This window comes from Trichechus manatus, unplaced genomic scaffold (genome assembly GCF_000243295.1).
Source record: "Trichechus manatus latirostris isolate Lorelei unplaced genomic scaffold, TriManLat1.0 scaffold00035, whole genome shotgun sequence".
Classification (NCBI taxonomy): domain Eukaryota; kingdom Metazoa; phylum Chordata; class Mammalia; order Sirenia; family Trichechidae; genus Trichechus; species Trichechus manatus.
Window position 1 is genome coordinate 19,426,022 of NW_004443971.1, and position 23,167 is coordinate 19,449,188.

Below are 23,167 nucleotides of genomic sequence, written 5' to 3' on the forward strand. Positions count from 1 at the left end.
ATTGTGATTACAGTACCAGAAGTGATTGAATACTCCATAACCTATATCTTGATATGAAAGATTAGGAAAATAAAGATAATATGTGAAAATCTAGGGATTTCATACTTGGAAATGTAAGTTACTTGCTGATGGGAGTATAAAAATATAAGAGTAAATTTGATCTTCCGTAACAGTGGAGAGTAAAACAGTCATATCTCTTATTGCTTTGGTATTTTTTAATTAGTGCCAGTCATCATTTTGGTCTTCATCCAGGCAAGGTTCCAGCTACCTCTCTGATGTCTCCATTTTTACTCCTGTATATATCTTAATTTTGTGCCCTTCTATGCATTCTGCTGCAACTGTCTTACTTCAGGCCACCACCACTCACTTCAGTTATTGCAAAAGCCTTCCATCTGATCTCCCAGCCTTTAGTCTTGCCGCTTATTGATCCATTCTTCCCACTCTAGCCAGAGTGATCTTTCTGACATTCATGTCCCTCCCTTGCTTTAAACCCTCCAAAGCTTCCCTATTTCTCTTAGGTAGGGTGACCCTGTGATTTATTTTCCAAACTTAAATACTTATTTATTAGTTTATTTTTGACCTACAATTTATATATGTGAAATGCAGATCTTAAATGTACAGTGAGATGAGAGTTTTGTCTGATGCATATGCCTGTGTAACACCCATTCCTTTCACGATATAGATTATTTCTGTCACTCCAGAAAGTTTCCTCTTGCCCTTCCCATTTAGTCTGGTTAATCCTCGCTGTGATTCTCATCTCCCTTCTCCCACCCCATCCTCCTTCAGCTCCAGGCGACCACTGTTCTGATTTCTTTTACCATAGGTTATAACTTGGACACTTTTGAAAGTAAACGGGAATGCTGTCAATAATTATACTGGGAAGATATTAGTAAAGTGTTCAAGGCTAACAGAAAGAGTGTTTCCCTGACTCTGCATCAAGTCTAGACCTCTTGATTGTCCTAAAGGCCATATATAATCAGTTCTCTTTTTTATTTCTCAAGTCCCATTCTTTTATTACTTTTTCTACCATTATACTTGTTCTTTCTCCTCTCCAGATCTTTCTTTCCACATGTTCTTTCCTGCCATAGGAAGACCACCCTGCCTTTCCTCCACCTCCTCTCCTTATGCTACGCACTGAACAGTTTCTTATCCTTTCTTTATTTCTCAGATTGGATATGATTTCCTCCCTGACACATTTGCTACACTCCTGAGAACCTTCCTAAATTTGGTTTTCATGTCTCTTCTCTAGACTCCCTTTGTACTTTTCGCTTTTCCCCTAAATGCTCTTAATACTCTAAATAGTGATTATCTGTGATTGCTATTCATACATTAAATATTTGTTAAATTAATATACATAAACATATTAATTATTCATATAATTAATTGAGTTTATAAATATGTGAGTTAGTACCAATTAGACTTTATACCTTTTTAAGTAAATAGTCTTCATAGAACTGCCTACTTTTTTAATTGTGCAATTAAATTTAATTCTTCCAGACAAAGCCTCTTGCCAAATGGACAATCAGTTATGATCTTTCCAAACTTTTAAAATATACCATGATTCTCATATCTATTAGGTGATCTTACAGTCTCCAAGGGTCTTGAAGAATTAGAGAAATAATTCATAAATATACCATTTCTCCCAGAATGTGAAAGGCCCACCTCAAGATACATTCTTAGACATCTTAAAGTGTAGGGTCCCTGATTTATTCTCTAATACTTAAGGTCTTTTTGTTTCTTAAAGCAATTTAGACAAACCATAAGATTAATATTTTTTTTAATGCAGATTCATATTTACTTATGTTGGCCAGTTATTTTGCTACCCTTACAGAGAGGGGAGGATGGTGACATAGAAGAGAATTCCCAGACCACATGAACAATTGACTGTCCCTTCCAGCCATCACTCCCATACTACCTTCATATTCTTCTGCTGTCTGGTGTTTTTTTACAGGATTCTCTGTTTGAGGAAAATAATGTAGTTCTATGTTCCAGGCACGACCAGAGGATAAAAAAGGATAATTGTAATTGACTGCTCTGGAACGTATCGTGTCTGTGTTTGTTATCTGTTGCATAAAATCAGTTCTCTAGTGTGTGTCCTGCACAGTGAATGGAGAATATTTGTGTGAATATGATGACAGAAAGATTATCTGCACATGGTCTAGGTATGGAGAGTAAGAGAAATAATATGGGTTGCGGGTCTGGCAGTCTATAAGACTGGGGAAAACTAAACAGTGAAGATTAGCAAAGAACAAAGAGAGATTGCTTCAAAATTTGACAGAATAGCCTAATTCTGTTATAGATGGCAGTGGCAGAAAGAGGATGTGTTTTCTAAGGGTACCTTTAGCAATATCTTCTGCCAAGGCAGTTGAGGGGAAGGCCTGATTGGAAGTGGTAGCAGAGAGCAAGAAATACTTCCATTCCTTGTTGACCAGTACCTTACATATAAATGGTAATTAATCTTTATTAAATGAATTGATGAAAAGTGCATGAATGAAAAAGGAATTTTTAAAATAAATCCTCCTTTAAATCTTTGAAACATGTCTATTGGCATGAATCTTTGAACCTGTTTTTATTTAATAATATTGTATTTTCAGTGAAGGTTTACATAGCTGTTTAGGTTCCCAATCAACAATTTCTACACAAATTGTTAAGTGACATTGGTTACATTCTTCACAATGTGTGAACATTCTCATTATTTCTATTCTCGTTGTTCTGTATCCATTAATCTAGTTTCCCTGTCCTCTTATATTCTCATCTTTGTTTTAAAGTAATTGTTGATCATTTGGTCTCATCTAGGTGATTTTTTAAAGGAGCATGGTACTTATGGGTGATATTCATTGTTTTGTAAGGCAGTCTGTTATTTAGCTACAAGGTAACCTCAGGTTGGTTTCAGTTCAAGGTTTAGATAGTATCTCAGGGCAATAGTCCTGGTGAGTTCTGCAGTCTGAAATGGTCCAGTAAGTCTGGTGGTTTTTTTTTTTTTTTTTTTGGAGATTGAGGTCTGTTCCACATTTTCCTACCATTCTGTCAGGGTTCTTCTGGGTAGATGAAGCTGTGGTTCCTGTGAGCATGTTTTTGATCCAAAAGAAGAAGCCAGTATGGTAGCCCAAAGTAAGCTTCCCATACATATTGAAATCATCAGATGTACCATATTTTTACACGGATAATGCACGCCTTCTATGTTTGTTTGCCAACTGCACCCTGACCCTGTGAGGTATTTTCTTAAGTGCCGCTGTGCCAATTTTTTTTTTTACATGTTGCTGTAAAAAATTAGCATAATATGCTTACAAAAATACCTTGTGGTGGGGAAGAGGTCTCGGTTGGCAAACAGACATAGAAGGCATGCGTTATTTGTGTAAAAGTACAGTACACATTATATGACTTTGTAGTGTTAAAAGAGTTTGCTTCTATTGTGTGGTTAAATGGAAATAGTTTAGTATATTCTAGTTTGTATCTCTATCTATCCATAAATACCGATGTAAAATGTGTAAAGAATTTTCAAAAGAAATAGATAAGTCATTCAGTATAACACTTTCTACCATTTTATATATCAGTATGTTAATGTTTTGGTGTAGATCATTGCGCATAGAACCTTAAATGTTGTAGCTGTTCAATAAATATCTGTTGAAAAAATTAATCTCTTTGTTTGAATTCTGTGTCCAAAAAATTAGCCGTTGAAAACCCTATGGAGCTCAGTTCTATTCTGAAACACATGGGGTTGTCATTAGTTGAAATTGACTCAGTGACAACTGGTGTGTAGCCAAACCAAGGTGACACATAAGACATCACAGGATCTATGGAAATAAATATTATAGACAATGTTCTGTTTTATTACAGATTTCCTTTGACGTAGAAAATGTTACTAGGGGTGAACGAAGCAAAGAGTAGCTATATTAGTCTAAAGGGCTGGGGGAGAGTTTATATGATTATTTGGGAAAAAGATAGGACATCTTCCTAAATTGTTATTTCTTAAGAGTTGACTATTCTTATTTAAATCTTTGATTAAAAGGTAGAATTAATCTAGGGATAAAAATTTGAAGACAGTTTGTAAATAGAATTTTTGACAACAAAACTTTGAAGTCTCATTTACTTCTAAATACACTTTTTTTGCGTCTCTTAAACCACCGATCCCTTTGTAAATATATGAATGTTTGTACTGTCGCTCTGCCCTTCTTCGAATTTGGGCTTTTTAACTGGCATTAGATCACAGCAAAGTGATTTTAGACTGCAGAGGGCTCTTCTCCTGTCCAAGACGGATACGCATGGAACCAAAGTCCTTGAAATTTACGTTTTACAGTAAACTGCTGTTTGCATTTTATAGCAGAAGGTATTTGCTTCATAGCAGTTATTTAAATCTTCCAATAATAAAAATTCATTTTTAATTTTGATAGTGAAAACTTGATCAGAGTTAACAATCTAAACAGATTTAATTTTAGAACTCACAGACTTACATACATTGCTTCCCCAAATTTAAGGAGGAGGGGCAAAAGAGAAATGTATTTCTAATTGAAACAGTACATAAAAGAAACAATCAAAAGAAAATCCTACGTTGAGTTCCGTTATCCTGTCAGTTATTCCTTGGCTCTAAGTTTGAAATAGATTCTCCAAGTTTAAAAAGTGGCTCAGAGAGAGAGATTTAAAGAGGCGGCATCTGTAATTTACAATATTAATGCAGTTCTCCCTTTTAATAAAAGACGTCCTGGTTTAATAATCCTGTTGAATTTGTAAGATTTTTGAACAGCACCCTTGAAATGCTGTTAGTATATTTATTTTGCGAGGGGTTTGTGGTTAGTACTCTTCTCCTGTATACACGCTGTGTCGTGTTTCTAATGTAGGTCATTTTGAAAGTCTTTAAAGAATGTGTGGTAGATAAGGAGGACTCTGAATCAGAATAAGAAATTGCTAGTCACGTGGTCACTATGAGTCGGAATCGACTTAACGACAGCAGGTTTGGTGGTTTTTGGTTTAGTCACGTGGTAGGGTTTTTGTTCCTGCCTAACCTGACCAGTTGCCATTGGTTGACAGAGTTGTTACTTTGTGTGGAGATATATGTCCTTAGGTATGGAGTAGTCATTTCTCTGTCTCTGTACAGCCAATATAGATTGATTGTTACTGAACTGTAATAGAATTAGTTACATACAAAATAATATTTATTTTGCTTAAAAACTTAAAATTGTGTATTTGAAATTTGGCTTATTAAAATTATATTGTATTTGTGACGTTTATACTTAATTACATTCTTGGACTTGTGTAGGATCTTTTTAGCTTTTTTTTTGATGATTATACAGAGATATAGTTATTGAAAAGTAAGTTCAGGTTTTATTTATACTTTATTTTATTTAATTATCTTGCATGATTGCAATTTTTAAAAATATATTACACTGGAGGACTAAAGCTGAGTCTGATGAAGCAAGACGAAACCATATTACATAGCTTCAGATATTGAACCAAATTGTACAGTATACTTAGGTATATTTGTAAGTGTAAGATTATTCACAGTATAATAAATATATTTGTAAGTGGAAGATTGTTAAAAAAGTATGTAGCCAGTGTTACATTTGTGTATAGTCATTTAACATCCATGTTAAATATCCAAAACTGAAATGATTATCATTTTTTTTTAAGTTTTTTGTTAGTTTAAGAAGTATATATTTTAAACTGTTTCTCTAAAGTTCTTGGACCCTACAACAAAAAATCCATCCTGAACACTTTTTTTTTTTTGTTTGTTTTTTAATCATGGTTGAGTTTTAAGAGTTCTTCGTGTATTCTGGATACAAAGATCTTATCAAATGCACTCTTGTGTCTTCAATTAAACATTGTACTGGAGGTTCTGTTAGGTAAGAAAAGGAGACAAAAGACATTGAGAATGGAAAGGAAGAAGGAAAAGTATCCCTATTTGCAGATGGCATGATCTTGTATATATTTGACATACCCAGAGCAGCTGTTTACTATTCCAATAGAATGAAAAGAAGCCTCTTCCTTTATATTTTACTAAGGAAATATTTTTTCTTCTGGAATCATAAAAACTAGCTTGTAGCTTGATCAATATTTAAACAAGGAGACTTGGGAAACTTGTTACTTTTTTTTAGGTTGAGGTGGAAATTGAAGACTCCAGAAACCTTTGCTAACTAGGTAATAGGTGAATGATCAAAACTCTTAGAAGGTTTGGATGAGTTAGTTGAGGATATTGGTTATATTAAAGTTTTATGAGTATATTTATCCATTGTATTTCTTCCCTACAAGGAAAGAATCCTAGATATAGTATTGTTTTAATTGATTTTGGTCACTTAATGGGTTGTGTATTTAATACACATTTTTTGTTGCTTAAATTTAAGAAAGAAAATGTAAGCATTATAAACATGCTAGCGCTTCAGATTAATCATTTTTTGTTTTTAACTTAAGGTTGTTGTCCTGTGCTGTCAAGCTGATTCCAGCTCATAGCAACCCTATATGACAGAGTAGAGATGCCACATAGGGTTTTCTAGGCTGTAATCTTTATGGGAGCATATTGCCAGATCTTTTGTCCTGTGGAGCCGCTAGTGGGTTCAAACTGCCAACCTTTCAGTTAGCCACCGAGTGCATAACCATTGTGCCACCAGGACTCCTTAACGTAAGGTTAAAACGCGTGCTTTGTTGATACCAAAAACATGGATGATTCAGGCATTCTTTGAAAATCTAGTGAGGGAATGAGGTAGCAAACAAGGGTTGTGGCACTAAGATGGTTTCAAAGGACAATGTAGGTGATTTTGCTTCCATAGATGTCATTTAAAGAAATTTACACAAGGCTTTACACCATCAGAAAATGCTAACTTATCCAACTATATACATTTGTCATCCTTCTATATTATAATTTTCCAGTGTAAATTTCACTGACCTAAACATGTATAGGTAAACATGCCGGTGAATAGATCTGTTGAATTTAATCAATTGCATGAAATACTATCCAACAATTAGGCTTTTAAAAAATGTTGCAGCTTTCTGAATTTCATACAACCTTATTATGATTAAAAATGACTCTTTAAGTGCAATTATGAGTATGGAAATTGTGTTTGTCTTTTTTTAACCACTGTGTTCCTGTTAGGTATTTTAGTGCCAGAATGAGTTTTACTTCTCTTGGAACCTGAAGCATTTCCCAATAATTATGTATTATTTTGTTATATATAATTCCTTCTCCACAACTTGAAATTCTGGTTATTACAAATCATAAATTTTGTAGCATTTTTACGGTTTTGTTTTACTCCAGCTAAATATTTTAAAATTTTAGGTAAACATATTCGTTTCAGAACTAAGAATATTTCTATTTCCATAAATATTGTAAAAGAGCAGTGTATAAAAATAGAAACAGATATACTGTAAATATTCTGTCAACATACACGGATGATGATGGTTTGCAATTAGTGTCACAGGTGCTCAGTAACTACATATTTGGCTAGAAACTGAGACTTTAGCATGCTTGGTCAGGTGTCACCCAGATTTTAGACCAATTCTGCAAGTTTGACTTGTTCTACCACATCCCTGGTAAAGTTTGAGAAAGCTCCTCTTGGGGAAGTGAAGGTAGGAATAGAGGACAGAGTGTGCAGTGGATGTAGACTTGAATGGATACCTTCCCTTAGGACCTCAACTCTGAAGAATTAGGGTGTGTACTCACTGAGCTAGAGATGTTATCTGCACTAATGATTTGTATTTAATTCTTTTGTGAGTTTTCTAAGTTTAATGTTCACAAAACAACACTTTGAGGTATTCAAGATAGTATTATGCTCATCATACAGATAAAGTAGCTGAAGTTCAGACTGATGGAGGAGATATAACCCAAGGCTCTTCATGATATTTCACTGTTCGTTTTTCTACACTAGAAACTCCTAGCTTTCTTGGTTCGTGGTACCCTTAGTGTCTCCGTAATTTTATCATGATGCCCCCAGACCAGAAGAAATTCTTAGCAGTTCTGTGTATTAAGTAGTTAGAGCCAAAGAACTTCTTATGTCCCAACAACTTAATAGCTGCTTGAAAAAATAATACACGTAAATTGAAAGATAACAAACATTTTGATTTTATTCTTAAATAACCACAATTGTAGTGGAGACCTTTCTGTAAGCTCTCCATGATTAGACATCTCCGTACTTTCTGGCACCACTTTTGGAATGTTCCCAATACACCTCAAACTCAAAGTATAAAACTGAAGTTTCTTTTTTTTCTTTTTTAAGCTATAGTTATTATCCCCTTGAATCTGGCTATCTTGAACTCAGATTTCTGTTTCATATTGATTTTTTTTCACAACTGTTTTATTATCAGAGCAACCACAGAAACGCGATATGGCAATGATGTGACTTCATTGAATGGAATGGAGTACAATTGAATCTTGAAATGTGAGCTACCTTGAGCTTGCAGTTCATGTGGCGTTTGCTAGAAAATGAGTATAGCCATGTTTTCCTAAAAAATGTAAAATACCTCATAGTGCTCCAGAAAGTTTGCTGTGGTGCCCTCAAACATTTCAGCACACAGGTGGGGAATCTCAGTTCTGCACTGCGCAACCTGCTTCTGATGAAGTAGGTCAATGTATGTTTCTTTTGAGAAAAAAAATGTATTACTGTCCTGAGTAAAGCACAAATAGATTGAATGAATTCCTGGTATTAGTTAATTCTCATTTATTTTGGGAGATGCTATTCAAAATTAAGTAATTGTCTTTTTAGAAATTCCTGGTCTTTGTGAAAATTAAATCAGAATTGACAAGTAACCACCTTATTGCAAAATGATTCTGAAAGTATTACTTACAAGAATAAGATTATGCATATTTGAAAACTGTCTTATGTAATATTGTGTTATAATTTTTCTTGAGAACTTTAATATACATTTAATTCTTATCTGATAAATACTATTGTGAGAAGTCTTACAGAAGAAAATATGCTTCATGAAAACTTCTTTGAAGTTACATGTATCATGGTTAATGGAAAGTGGATGGGTTTGAATGATGGCTTTTCCTCTGACTTAGCCTTCAAGCATAGATAACCATTTTCCATGCCAGTGATTAGTTTAGGAGTGGCTCGTGCTCTTCTGGCCAATGACATATAATGGGAAAGTCATCCAGTGGGAATTCTGGGAAAGGTTTCATCAGAGACTCAGAAAGCAATACTTCTTTCACTGGATACTGCTGTCTCTTCGTGTGATGTGTTGAACTCTGGCAGCTCATTTTGTGACCAAGAGTAGAGGTAGTTGAGGACAAAGCTGACAAACTCAGGACAGCAGAGTAGAAGGACAGTGGGTCCTGAGTCCTTGAAAAGGTGCTGAATTAACTAGCCCCTGAACAATTCTGCCTTGTTTCTTGGTATGAGCTAATAACTATTCTTATATACATCAGCCATCACTCATCTGTCAGTTTATTGTACTGCAGTGGAGTGTATGTTCCTATGATGATGGAAGCTATGCCACCAGTATTTCAGATATCAACAGGGTCACCCATGGTGGACAGTTTTCAGCAGAATTTCTGACTAAGACAGTCTAGGAAGAAAGGCCTGGCAATTTCCTTCCAAAAATTAGCCAATGAAAACCCTATAGATAACAACAGCATATTGTCCAATATAATGCTGGAAGATGAGCACCTTAGGTTGGAAGGCATACACAATGGCCACAACAATGGACTCAAACCTGTCAGTGATCATGAAGATGACACGGGACGGAGCAGTGTTTTGTTATGTTGTACGTAGGGTCACCGTGAGTTGGAGCTGACTCGATGGCAGCTGACAACAACAGCAGCATATATGGCAAGCACCCTAACTTATATAATTAGTCTAATTAAAATTGATATTCCAACTGAAGTTAAAGACTCAGGACTCTTGTGGGACCGTGTAGGAACAGGGTCTAAGTGTAGATGATCAAATGTATTTTGAAAAACTCTCTCAAGGGATTCTGATACCTTCTCATCTTCCTTCCAGTTTTCTTCACCCTCCCATTGAGAACCATGGGAGCAAGATACTTACGAAATTGAATTAACAACTTGGTGAATGATTGACTATATATGGTGATTAGAGAAGGAGAGAGGTCTAGATGATTCCAGTGTATTTGGTTTGGATAACAGGGTAAATCGTACTGGCATTCTTGGTGATAAGAACTATAAATGAAAGAATGATTTCAGTTTTGGACATTTTAAGTTTTTAAGCGTCTGGGGAGCATTTAAGAAGATGATACTAGTAAGTAGTTAGACGTATAATCTTGGAGTTTACAGATATGTTTAAACAACAAGACTCAGAAATTTGGTAGTCACTCATCAGCAATGATAGTTGAAACCATGGGTATAGATGAGATTGCCCACGCTGTAGACATTACTGAGAAGGGAAGAGGGGAAAATACTGAGCCTCAGAGAACACCACTATTTCAGTGTAAGGTAGGAGAAGAACAGTTGAGACGGAGGAAAAACAATTACAGATATCAACAATGACATATCTCATTTCATCATAGAATTTTTTTCTCAGAGAAATTCTAAGACATCTGTAGTTATTGAACTTTGAACAGGAGGTAAATTTTACATATTTTTAAAAAATTGATTCTTTCTTAAATGCTTATTTCCCTTTTTATTTGATAAGTTTATAGTGCTAAATGGTATCCTCCTGGGATAAATAATGTACCACTCTAACACTAGCAATTTACTTTTTTCTTCCTTACAGAATTAATTTGATTATAATGCTTATTAATAGACAGACATTGTTATGGGACGAAAAATCAGTGTATAAATTTTCATCAGTCTTTGTTTCCAGTCATTAATATGAGTATAGATTTGTTGTTTTAAGGGCATATACAGACATATAAATGTTACTATCCCTCATATTTTGCTATTTATAATTTTGTATTTTTTCTACTTTTGATTTTTAACATTTGACATGTGTTAGTGAGTATGCTCTTTTTTGTGTAGAAATAAAATATTTTGGAGAAATAAGAGGATTCTGAAAACCCAGATAATTTTTATTGTTAAGGAAACCAGGTATTTCTCTTAAAAACAACAGCATGTAGAAAAAGGGGAAGCTGATAACTTCTGAAGAGTGTTATTCTAAACCTATCACATAATCTCTGAATGCCAGCCTAGAATTTTTTTGTGTGTGTATATATGTATATGTCATATCAAAAACACTGAATGGTAGAAAGACCAGCCTTTATTAACACTTTTCCAATAAATGTAAAAATACAATTTTATGTGAAGTATTATTGCTAAAAGGATCCAAAAAAGCAATTTGCATGCATCTTATTCTTCCCTCCAACTCTTTCTCTCCCTCTTTTCTTTTTTAACTTCAGTTTGAATAGCACCTGTAATTAAGGAAGAAAATCGAGCCCTGGGAGCTAGGTAGGACTTCCAGCTATTGATCTGTGTAAACTCAGCTTATATTGTCAAGGGAGAAACAGTCAACTGCTGAGCTGCTTTGTCACTGACATAAGCTGAGATAGGATTTTTTTTGTCTGTACTGTTTATACACTAGTCTATAGACCTGCTGGCTGGTTGAATTTTAAAGAGTGCGGAGGTTTAAAGACTTGTCCCCTGAGGGATGCTTCTGCCAGTTGGGAAGCGAGCTGAGGCTGTTGTGCAGAAGTGTGTGCATGTGTGTTGGGAAAGAAGTGGGGCGGGGGGTGTGTGGAGGATTGGACAGCTAACTGGGAAGCATTCTCTTTAAGTCTTAAAATCGATGTGAAATGTATTACTAATTTGGGTGTAAGAGGTGGACATTGAATTTTGAATATATTTTCCTTAGTATCACAGAAATTCTGTAATTTTGTAGGAGGATATCTAGTGTTACTGTGTGTAGTAAATACGATAAATGGCTTCAAGATAAGGATTAAGCATTAGTCAAATGAACTATTCTCTTGTGTAATGAACTATTTTTCAGTCTAATAATTTGTTATTTCCAGTTTAGTGGTTCTTTTAATTACATTTAACAAAATATTGTCAGTAGTTACACAGTTAGCGTCCTCTAAATATGGAGTCTGCGCTCATTCTTTGAAAGGTACATGCTCATAAGGAAATCAGGGGATCCTGCCCTAAAGGCAGAAGGTTGTTTTTTATGATGCCTTTCTTTCCTCTTCAGTAAGTTAAGGTCTTGAAGCTTTCTTAGTATTGCTGCTGTAATGTTACAGTGTTTTAATCGATATCTTATTGCAGTCTATATTTTAAAAGAATGTGACAAATTTTATTTTAAAACACTCAATACTATATTTACATGTAAAATTAAATATTTACATATTGATGATTTCTCTGGGTGCAAGTTTTATTGGTAAAGAGATAGTAGATAGTAGGCAAGGCTTTTTTTTTTTTTTTTTAAGGAGTAGGTACTGCTGCATTATGATTTTTTTTTCCCCTAAATAGGAAACATCCTCATAACCTGCTGCTTTGTCTTATAAAATTACCTGGTTTGGAACTTGTATGATATTAGCTTTGGTTTTAAAGTTTAAGTTTTGAATTGCAGCTAATTGCAAGTTGTTTTTTAGATATAAGGAAATAGATCTTTTCCTGTTTTTTTGCCAAATGGCTGACAGTTATTTGCACTTTGCTATAATCGTTAATAGGTATGATTTCTAAAAACTTTCAAATTATTTTATAATGACTGTAAAACCACTGTCGGTTCCAAAACTATTAAGGTTATGTTCTATGCTTAATTAAAACATTGATTTTCATATTAGGCAGTTCTTAAATTAAACTACACAAAGTAGAAGCTATGCTGTTTTAAAGTCTTTCCTTTAGATTCACATTTCTTTAAAGAGTATTATTTGAGATAAAACTTAATGTTAACTGTTATTGAATTTATCAGTAGTTGAACCTTATAAATGACTGTTTCTTTAGCTATAGAAAATCTTTTTTTTTTTTTTTTTAACTGTTTGACTGTGGGACATGTAGAGTTGTTATACCTCTCAGTAATTCATTCTGCTGCCAACTTCATTCCCTTTTCTCTGCCTGCATTTTAATTGAAACAACATTTATATTTTTGAGCCAGGATCTGTCAGAAGTCCCTGTGGCTAGTCTGTGGTACAAGTAGCAGCAGACGTAGCTTACCCATATGGTGCAGTGCTTCTTGTAAAATCCATATGGCCTTGTTGAAGGGAATCCCAGCGGGGATGTGAAGGGTGTTAATACCCTTCAGGCCAGGCCTTTCCCTCCTGGGGTTTCCGTGGCATTGTCAGTGCAATCTGCCAAAGCACAAACTTAATTCCTTTTTAATAATCAATTATTTTAGTCTAGGAACCTGTGCTATTTTTCTTAAGGGGGGAAAAAACCTTTTTTCTTCCTAGAAAATGTCTCAAAAAAAGTTTTAACTGCATCTTTAAAAATATTCTAAAGCTTTTTTTTTTTTAATTTACATTTGTAGGAAGTACTACAGAGTGTGCCAAAGTTCTGTTTCCCCTTTGACGTTGAAAGGTACAGTATAAGTCATCATTTCAGACAACTTTAGCCCATCTTCATGCACTTTAAAATTATTACATGAGTTTTTTTTATAAGATGCAATATACTTTCTCTTCACTGCTTCCAACAAAAAAGGCCAGAGATTCAAAATTAAATAATACTTGGAAAGAAGAAGCCTTTTAAATCATTTTATCTTTTGTTTTCTCTACTGTGACCACTGAGAAGTGTTAAAACAGTCCTGCCAATAGGTTCCATTTCCTTCCTTTGTTCCTCAGGTATATGTTATAAGCATTGTCAGAAAAAAAAAAAATGTTCTTGATCAAAGCCTTAGAATTCTGTTTTTAAACATTAGATCTGTATTATCCTGGTTTCTATCTCACTTCACCCTAATTGTAAAGATCATCTGAGTGATGTTGTAAAACTTATAGTTAGTTGTGTCCCAGGAATAGTTCTATGGAAATAGTGCAATATTACAGAAGGATACCAGGAAACCCTCCTAGCAGTATTGAAAAGCTTGTTATGTTGCATTTCACTGACCGAGTAACTGAGTAAGAGTGTTACCTACGTTTAGTTGGAATTGCACAGAGTATATAGTCCTTTGAGCATAATAATGGATCATTTATTGTTTTTCATGTGATTTTCACACCCTATTATCAGTTTTTTAAAGAGTGTGTTATGAGGCGTCTTTCAAAGAAAATTTGATTTTAGGGAAATATTTTTCTCAAGCAAAGATTAGTCAGAATCTAAAATTTTAGTGCACCAAAGATACAGCCTTCTGAATGAGGGGATAGTTGGTACTAGTGAGTGTGCTGATGAGTGCTGCTCTTTGTTTTACTTCACCTGTGGGCAATCAGTTGTGCCCTCCTAAAGTTGCAGTTTCCAAATAAATAGTAGGGATAAAATGAAGAAAAGCTATGAAAGGATATTCTGAACATGGGGCACAAGAAGGCACAGTAGGCACTGGGGGTGGTTTTTGAAGTTGTTTGTAAAAGTTTTTTTTAAAAAGTGTCCACTTAAAAGTTTATTTGTTAAATGTTTACCATTTGAAACACAGTATTTCCTGACAATTAGAAACCATTTGTAGTATCAGCACACTTGTAGTAAAGTAATTTAATTGCTGTTTCATATTCCCTATGGCTATTTCAAAACCAAAATTCAGGTGTCATAGAAATTTTAATTTGGGACAAGGAAGCAGATGCTCAATTATGGGTGTCCAATGGCAAGATTATAGCCAATATAACCAGAAAATATATATTTTAAATCAAAATAAAGATTCAATTTAATTATTATGTTGAACCTTACACAGTAGTATCATGGTAATATGATACTTACTTCAAAATTAGCTAAAATTCTTTATAGCTCAGCCAGTAAGCTTTTCTTTTTCTTGTTTTTTTTTTAAATATTACATTCTTATTTTTTACTTGGAAATTTATTCCCCAATATATGGTAGCTCTAAAAGAGAATGCAAAAAAACAAAAACAAAAACAAAAAAAAAACCTCAGTATTGTTTTGTATGGTACTTTATTGGGTAAGAATGTCAACAGAAGAAGTGATTAAACAGAGTTGGTGGTGGTGGTGAATGTTAGATGCTAAAACAACATGGTTTCCTCTCTAAGCAGTCTTAGAATAATCAGGAAAAGAGGCTAGAGTCGAGCAAAAGGGTTTCAGTGATAATGTTTTGAGAATTTATAAAATATTTTATTAGAATTCTTATGCATGTGAAAACATATGGCGAAATACCCTATGATTTCCTAAAAAGGGATTAGTATGTGCTGAATTGCTTGGTCTATAAAGCATTACAACTTATTTTGATTTTTGACCCATGATTTACTTTACTCATATCACATTCATTTTAGTTTTAGAACATTGTTCTTGTTCTGAGAACCAACTGACTGGAAAGGTAAAACCAGCGCCACATATAAATATATTCTCGCTTCTTTGTTCTTTAAGAAAATTCTCACACAAGGTTTAATGTTTCATAATGTTACTGTATTTTAGGGTGTCTCAAAATCAAGTTGGACAGCACTTTACCTTTGTACTAACAGACATTGAAAGTAAACAGAGATTTGGATTCTGCAGACTCACATCAGGAGGCAAAATTTGTTTATGCATCCTTAGGTGAGTATTTGTAGTAAAAAAAAAAAACTGATTGTGAAATGGATCAGCTATATCTTTCTTTCGTATTTTGCTTGAGATGCTGAAAAAAACCACAGCCCTATAAATTAGGTGTTTACTTTTTTATTTTTTTTTTAATCTAAGTAAGTTGAAAAATAATTTTCTTATATATACGCATGCGCGCGCGCACACACACACATATACACACATATATACACACACACGTATATGTATGTGTACATGTATATGTACATAAACATGTATATACAGCATCAGTTTAAAGATTTACCAGTAACATAGTAGACTTTTTTTGAAGGAACTGACTTTTTATAAAGATTAGTTTTTGTTTATTTTTGAAAAATTAAATATTAAGTACAACTAATACATGAATTTCATACATTAAACAGTATGCAAAAAAAATTCAATTACATTAATGTGTGCCCTTTTCTGTCACTGAACTAGAGCATGCATTTTGGAACATGTATTACCTCTTTAAGGCAGTGTTACAAACTGATGAACCTGGGAGGAAACGTTTAGAGGTGCTTAGTTTGGCTATATGGTGTCTTAAAAATTTTAAGAAACGTTGCTAACCTTATAAATTTTGGGAAGTTAAAATTCTTATTTCTGGTTTCTTTTAAGAAATGGGAGTGTCTGCTAATTCTGGTCCTGCCCTTCCCCATGGCAGCAATAAGCTGGAACTAAGTAGCAGGTTCCTGTTGTGGCGTGAGCTTTCCAGTTTGCCACTGTTCCTGCCATTCTGCTCACAGTACCTACCAGTCCTGTCAATTAATTGCTTATATTATCTGCTTTCCCTCAGGCAGTTGAGAGTGAGTCTGCTGTGGACCTGGGATGTGGGTTGCTAGCTGGTGAGATGGAAGGGTACTAAAGGTTAACTTTTCTATAAAATGTCTTGATGAACCAGAAGTCCAAATATATTCTGTAAAAATAGGACTCTGTAATATAGATACTGATCAAGTTAGATTCTATAGAAACACATATAGGAAAAACCTATTGCTGTTGAGTTGATTCCAACTCATAGTGACCCTGTAGGACAGAATAGAACTGCCCCATAGAGTTTCCAAGGTTGTAATCTTTACAGAAGCAGACTGCCATGTCTTTCTCCTGCGGAGCAGCTGGTGGGTTCAACCACCAGCATTTCAGTTAGCAGCCAAGGGCTTCACCACTGCACCTCCAGGGCTCCTGCTTATAGGAAAAGAAATATTTAACTTAAGAATGAAAATAGTGCAAGGAAAACTTTGTATAAAATGGATGTCTTCTCTCTTCATTTGTTGTTTAACGACATTTGTGTCATTCATTGAGAGGTTATAATTTACTCGGGATGTCTGTTAGGTTAGGAGAAATTTTTAAATTTTTATTCAAAAGTAAATGTTTAACTGCTTTATAAGTAACGGGAAGTGAATATGCTTCCATTCTCTCTCTAGGCACAGTGTTTCATCTGGATTACAGTTGCATTTGAAACGTATGCTTTTATCTAGAAGAGTGTTACGCTTCCAACTGTAGGTTGATTCTTTTAATTTGGAGCAGGTTGGTTAAGCAGTGGGGGTAGGTGTGGCAGTGTGGGGAATGGGTGCTGGAGAGCACCTTTTATCATTGTGTTTCATGCTGAAAGTTCAAAAGCTGCAGTTTGAAGGGGAGCGTAACCTCACGTACCCTGCCCAGGATGGGTTTGCCCTAACAGAAAGACCAAAGCTGTATGTGCTTTCTAATTTTTCTTTATGATTTTTTAAACTTTTCATTAAATTTTTTTTTCAAATTTACAAAAAAGTTGCAAGAATAAGTACAATGAACTCTTGTGTACCCATCACCTATATTCACTAGTTGTTAATATGCACCTTTTTCTCCCTTCTTCCACGTTCACACACACTGTCTCTCACTTTGTATCTCTTATTATGATTGCTGTTGTTTTTCTGAACCATTTGAGAGTAAGTACAGACGTCGCTTTTCTGTAATATTTTAATCTGCATTTTACAGCTTACCTCACTGCTTCCAAAGTGGATTTCTGCTATTATTTCTAATTAAAGGGTCTGAAACTTTATCTGTTTTGAACTCTTAAAACATTCTGAATACATTCAGCGTATTAGTACTTAGCAAACAATTACTGATGTTTAGAATAGTCTCTATAAATGTGCTTATAGAATAAACATTCTTAGAAATTTCTGTTTAATGTAGGAAAGCCTTTGTTACTTCAGAATACATATGCAAAATACGAACAACAGCTATTTGATAAATGACTGAAAGATTAGTATAGTGTCCATATCCACAACCCAGTTATTAATTTGTAGGAAACAGATTCTAAAGTTCAATAGTCAAGTTGCTTTTATCTGTGGTTCTCAAATTTGTATATGTGGAAGAGTACCTGAATATTTCAGTATTCTTTGAATTAGGAATAGTTTTACAGGAGAAAATATAGTTTTATTATGTTATTGTAATAGAAAGCCACAAACAAAAGCATGCATTCCATTAAAGAAAATCTTCCACAATAGGCATTATTGTTTTTTACTTTTAATTTAAAAAATATTCTTTTTGTATGAAATTCTATTTGTTCACTTACTTTTGCCTTTAGGCATTGCTTTCTAGTAGATAAGAAATAGTAGACTTCAAAGCTTTATAAGAAAAATATATTTTCTTTCTTTAAGAAAATCTTAAAATTGAGAAAATTCTATCATCTAACTTATTTTTTCTAGTAAATTGAAAAAAGATTGTCATTTTAAGATTTTAATAGTATATCTCAATCTTTGTCCTAAAAGAGAGTGTGCTATGGCATTTTTTGAGAACAATTAATTTAGAGAATTCAGATATAATGAAATTCAGTAATTTATTCAGAAAGCTGTTCTGGTTAGGGAAATAGATTTTTGTAAGCTGTAAATAATATATCTATTTGAAAATGATCTTGACAAATCTCAAGTGCTATAGTGAGAGGAATAATGACCATTTGGTCCTGGTTTGTCCACAGACTAGACTGGGTCCTTCACCACTTTAGATTTAATTTTATAATTGTTGAAAGGAAGGCTAAACTAACTATATAGGAGAAAATCTCATTTTTTTCAACTATATTTACTTTTTACTGTTTTTAACTATTATGATGGTGAGAGCCTTTACATGCCTAACAAAGAATCCTAAAGTCAAAAAGATTGGCATATTTGACTACATAATGATAAAAATTTTGGTTTGGTGATGAATATAAAAAAGAAATTTAAAATAGGAACAATAGACTGGTAGAAATATATTTGCAGCCACAGTGATAGATAGTTAATAACTGCAATGCATCATATTTACCCAAAGTTAATAAGCAAAAGAAAACAATCCAATAGAAAAATAAGTATCTGAATAACATTCACAGAGGACATATAAATAGCATATAAACCTATGAATGATGCTCAGCCTTACCAAGATAAAAGAAATGAGCATATTAAGATTGGAAGAAATGAAAGTATTTATTGTTAATAAGCATGAGGGGAAACAGACTTCATGCACTATTTGTAAGACTATAAAATGGTATAACGTTTTGAAGGGAAATTTAATAATATCTGTCAGATTTTAAATCTTACATTTGTCGACTCAGTAATTGTAGTTCTAGGAATTTAAATCCCAGAAATATTCTGAAGAGTGATCAGAAAAGTATGAACATAGTTATTTATAACAACACAGTTTATAATAGCAAAAAAATTGGCAACAACCTAAATGTCCCTGAATAGGGTGTTGATTAGGTGTATTATGGTACATCCTACCCACACCCCAATTAGCTTAGTGAGTGCAGGGATTTTTGTCTCTTTCATTCACTGTTATATCCCCAGTGCCTACAACAGTGCCTGGCATATAATGAGCTCTTAATAGATACTTGTTGAATGAATAAATTAATGAGTGAATAACTAATAGAATGGAAAATTCTGTAGCAATTAGGAAAATTTTATACACACACACCCACACACCATGGCTTGGAGAAGTGTTCATGGTGTGTTGTGAAATGATGAAAAATTTCAAAGTAATATCTGTAGTATGTTACGTTTTTAAAGAACAAATTACATGTATATATATTTTTAAAAGTAACTGATACACAAATATTTATATGTAAATATGTCATTGTATATACTTATAAAATATCTAGAAAGGTATACCCCCTTTATTTACTTTATACACATCAGCATTCATCCATTCTTGCAATGACCAAAAATAGTTTTAATTCATGTTATCTGCTCTAAAATTCTGAGATAGTAGAACTGTAAATAACCAAACCAGTTACCATCCAGTCCGTTCCAAGTCATGATGTCTCCACGTGTTTCAAAGTAACCTTGTGCTCCATAGGGTTTTCAGTGGCTGTGATATTTTAGTAGATTTCCAGACCTTCTGAGGCTCCTCTAGGTGGGTTTGAATTACCAATTTTTTGATTAGTAGTTGAGTGCTTAACTATTAGTGCCACCGAGGGACTCCCAGAATTATATTTGGCATACTCAAAATTAGTGGGAATTTTGCCAGATTACTTTTTGTCAAGTAAAATATATAGTGCGTTTAGAGGATGGGAAATTACCTTACTGATCTGTTTTACAGTTTTAGTAAATATTAAAAAAAAAAAAAAAATTGTTGTCATTGAGTTGTTCCAACCCATAGCAACCCTATAGGACAGAGTAGAACTGCCCCAGAGGGTTTCCAAGGAGCAGCTGGTGGGTTCCAACTGCCAACCTCTTGGTTAGCAGGCGAGTTCTTAACCACAGTTTTAGTGTAGGTACTTTAAAGGTAGACAGTTGGTCGTTAGAGCGTAGCAGAATTAAGAATGCTGAGGCAAGATTATTTCATTCCATGCCCTCGAAATTTGGGATTACAGTGTGAGTGACCTTTGGAAGCGAGAATATATTGCTGGTGGTGTAACCTTTCCATAACCATCACAGAGCCAGGTATTAGTGTTTTCCTGTATTTTCAGTGCAAGATGTTAAACATGGTGGAAATGCTTTGTGAGGTGATATGGAAAATGCTGTTATACCTAAAATCTATTTCTTGTCTTTTTTTTCCCCTTACCAACAAAACTCATTTATTCAATTTCACTGTATGCTTAAGATACAGTAGGAAAAAAGTTCCTTTGTTTTATTTCAATATAAAACCAGTCTTAGGGTAACTAGTGACTTTTGGTCGGGGGGGAGTTGGGAAGGGAGGTAGTGTTATCTAATGAGCTATTCAAAGAATTGGTTGGGGCAGTCAGATTCAGTTTTCTTTATAACAGACTGCTGCTTCCAAGGAGTCATGGTGGCAAAGTGGTTAAAGCACTCGGCTGCTAACTGAAGGGTCGGCGCTTTTAATCCACTCAGTTTTTCTGTGGGAGAAAAGCCCTGGCAATCTGCTTCTGAAAAGATTACAGCCTTGGAAACCCTATGGGGCAGTTCTGCTCTGTCCTATAGGGTCGCTGTGAATCAGAAATCGACTCCACGGCGACAGGTATTCTGTTTCCAGGGGTACTTGAGAGAAGACCAACTATATTGGCATTCTGAGTATTTACTGGTGGCCAGCTAAAGCCTTAGAGTAGTGTTTGCACCCAGGTTTGTAGGAGTGTCCTGGTCTTCTTAGAATCCGTGCAGTTATTAAGGCTGAATTATTGTGAAAAATGTCAAAATGCTTGCATAAGCAAGTCACAGAAATATATATCTTTAGTCATGTTTTTCTGATAACAAAAGTAATGCTAGAGAACTTTAAAAAAGAAAATAAAAGCCACTTGTATTTGTAAGGAGCCCAGGTGGTGCAAATGATTAAGTGCTTGACTGCTAACCGAAAAGTTGGCAGCTCGAACCCACCCAGTGGCTCCATGGAAGAAAGACCTGGCAATCTGCTTCTGTAAAGATTATAGCCTAGAACTCCCTATGGGGGCAGTTCTGCTCTGTCACATGGGGTCACAATTAGTCAAAATCGACTTGATGGCACTGAACAACAACAATAACAATATTCGTAACTTGGTTACAAATGGTTAACATGCTTATCTGTTAACTTAAGGTTGGAGGTTCAGCATCACCCAGAGGTGCCTCCAAAGAAAGGGCTGGCAATCTTCTTCCAAAAAAATCAGCTATTGAAAGCTCTGTGGAGCACAGTTCTGCTGACACACATGAAGTCTCCATGAGTCAGAATTAACTTGATGGCAACTGGTTTTGAAGGCAGTGGATGTTCGGTAGCAGTATTCTCACCTTCCATGCAGGAGTGTTTGATTCCTGGCCAAAGCACCTTATGCACAGCCACCACCCTTCTGCCTGTGGAGACTCGTGTGTTTCTATGATGTTGAGCAGGCTTCAGTGGAACTCCAAGACTGAGATAGACTAGGAAGAAAGGCCTGGCAATCTACTTCCAAAAATCAGCCCATGAAAACCCTGTGGATTACCATGGTCTGCTATGCATCCACGTTCACTCCCTAGCTGATCATGGGGATGGTGCAGGTCTGGCAGCCATGGGGTAGCCGTGAGTTGGAGGCAACTCAATGGAAACTAACAACACCAACAGCACGTTTGTAAGACTGTATTTTAATGCAGATAACTCACGCCTTCTATGTTTATTTGCCTACCGCGCCCTCCCTCTGCTAGGTATTTTCATAAATGTGCTATGCTGATTTTTTTTTCAGCAGCATGAAAAAAATTGGCATAGCGGCTCCTGTGAAAATACCTCACAGGAGGAGGGCATGGTTGGTAAACAAGCGTAGAAGGTGCATGCTATTTGCGTAAAAATACAGTACATAGTTATTGCTTACATTTTGGTATTTTGTTCTAGCCTCATTTCTATAACATGTTAAGATAAATTTTCAAATTTTTTCTATAGAATATCAAACTAATAATCTCTGTGTAGTCTTTGTTCACAGTGTGTAAAATGAATGAATGTACATGATAGAAGTTTATAAGGAAAAAGCTACAATGACTTTAATATTACCCTGTGTAAGTGCTGAGGAGTTTTGCATATGCTTAATTTGATAACTGGTTATTTCACTTATTCTTTCCTTAAAAATTGGAATTTCACATGAGGATTTATTTCCCTTCTTATTTTTTTGTCAGTTATTTATATCTTTACCTGAATTATGACTTTTGAATATGAAAAATTTTAACACCATGTCCTTGAAGCTGCCATGTGTGTAAAATTATTGCAGTTATATTAAAGCACACTCTGTATTTTAGGTATTCAGTTGTGAGATAATATTTGTCTGATTGTTCAGAGTTCATTTTCAGTATCAAATGAATTAAGATTCTTAAATAGAAATTAATTAATGTCTCTCCTATTGTCTTTATGATATCCCAAACACATAAATTTGTTCCCTATTGTGAAAAAAATGTATCTTCATGGGAATCTTTTTAAGATACTTTCTAATATTTGAATTTGTATTTTAATGATCTAAACTTCTTTTCAAAAACAGAAATTTGTAAATGTCTCTTGAGTTTTTGCCGATATTGAATTAAACAGTTTAAAAGGTCTTTAAAGAAAGAGTAGTCATAATGAAAATTTTAAAGATTTTTTTATACAAATTAAAATAAAACAAAGTACAAACTAACAAAGCATTTTAATTAGGAAAGCTAAAAAGAACTTTGCTTGTTGAATTTTCTAAATAACAGACCCTTCTAGGTTAAACATGATAATGATAATACTGAAAATTAATTAACAGCAACAACATTTAATGTTTGTTTACTATAAACCAAGTATTCTGGT

The 23,167-nt window shown here is 34.4% G+C and overlaps 1 protein-coding gene across 4 annotated transcripts in view; it reads left to right on the forward strand.

Moving 5' to 3' along the window:
- Positions 1-23,167, forward strand: part of LOC101351142 (DENN domain-containing protein 1B) — a 251,823-nt gene that overhangs the window by 84,900 nt on the left and 143,756 nt on the right. For all 4 annotated transcript variants that reach the window (XM_023730364.1, XM_023730365.1, XM_023730366.1 and 1 more), the window contains exons 2-3: positions 13,338-13,387; positions 15,371-15,490. In XM_023730364.1, coding sequence (XP_023586132.1) covers positions 13,338-13,387; positions 15,371-15,490 — 170 coding nt within the window. The remainder of the gene's footprint in view (positions 1-13,337; positions 13,388-15,370; positions 15,491-23,167) is intronic.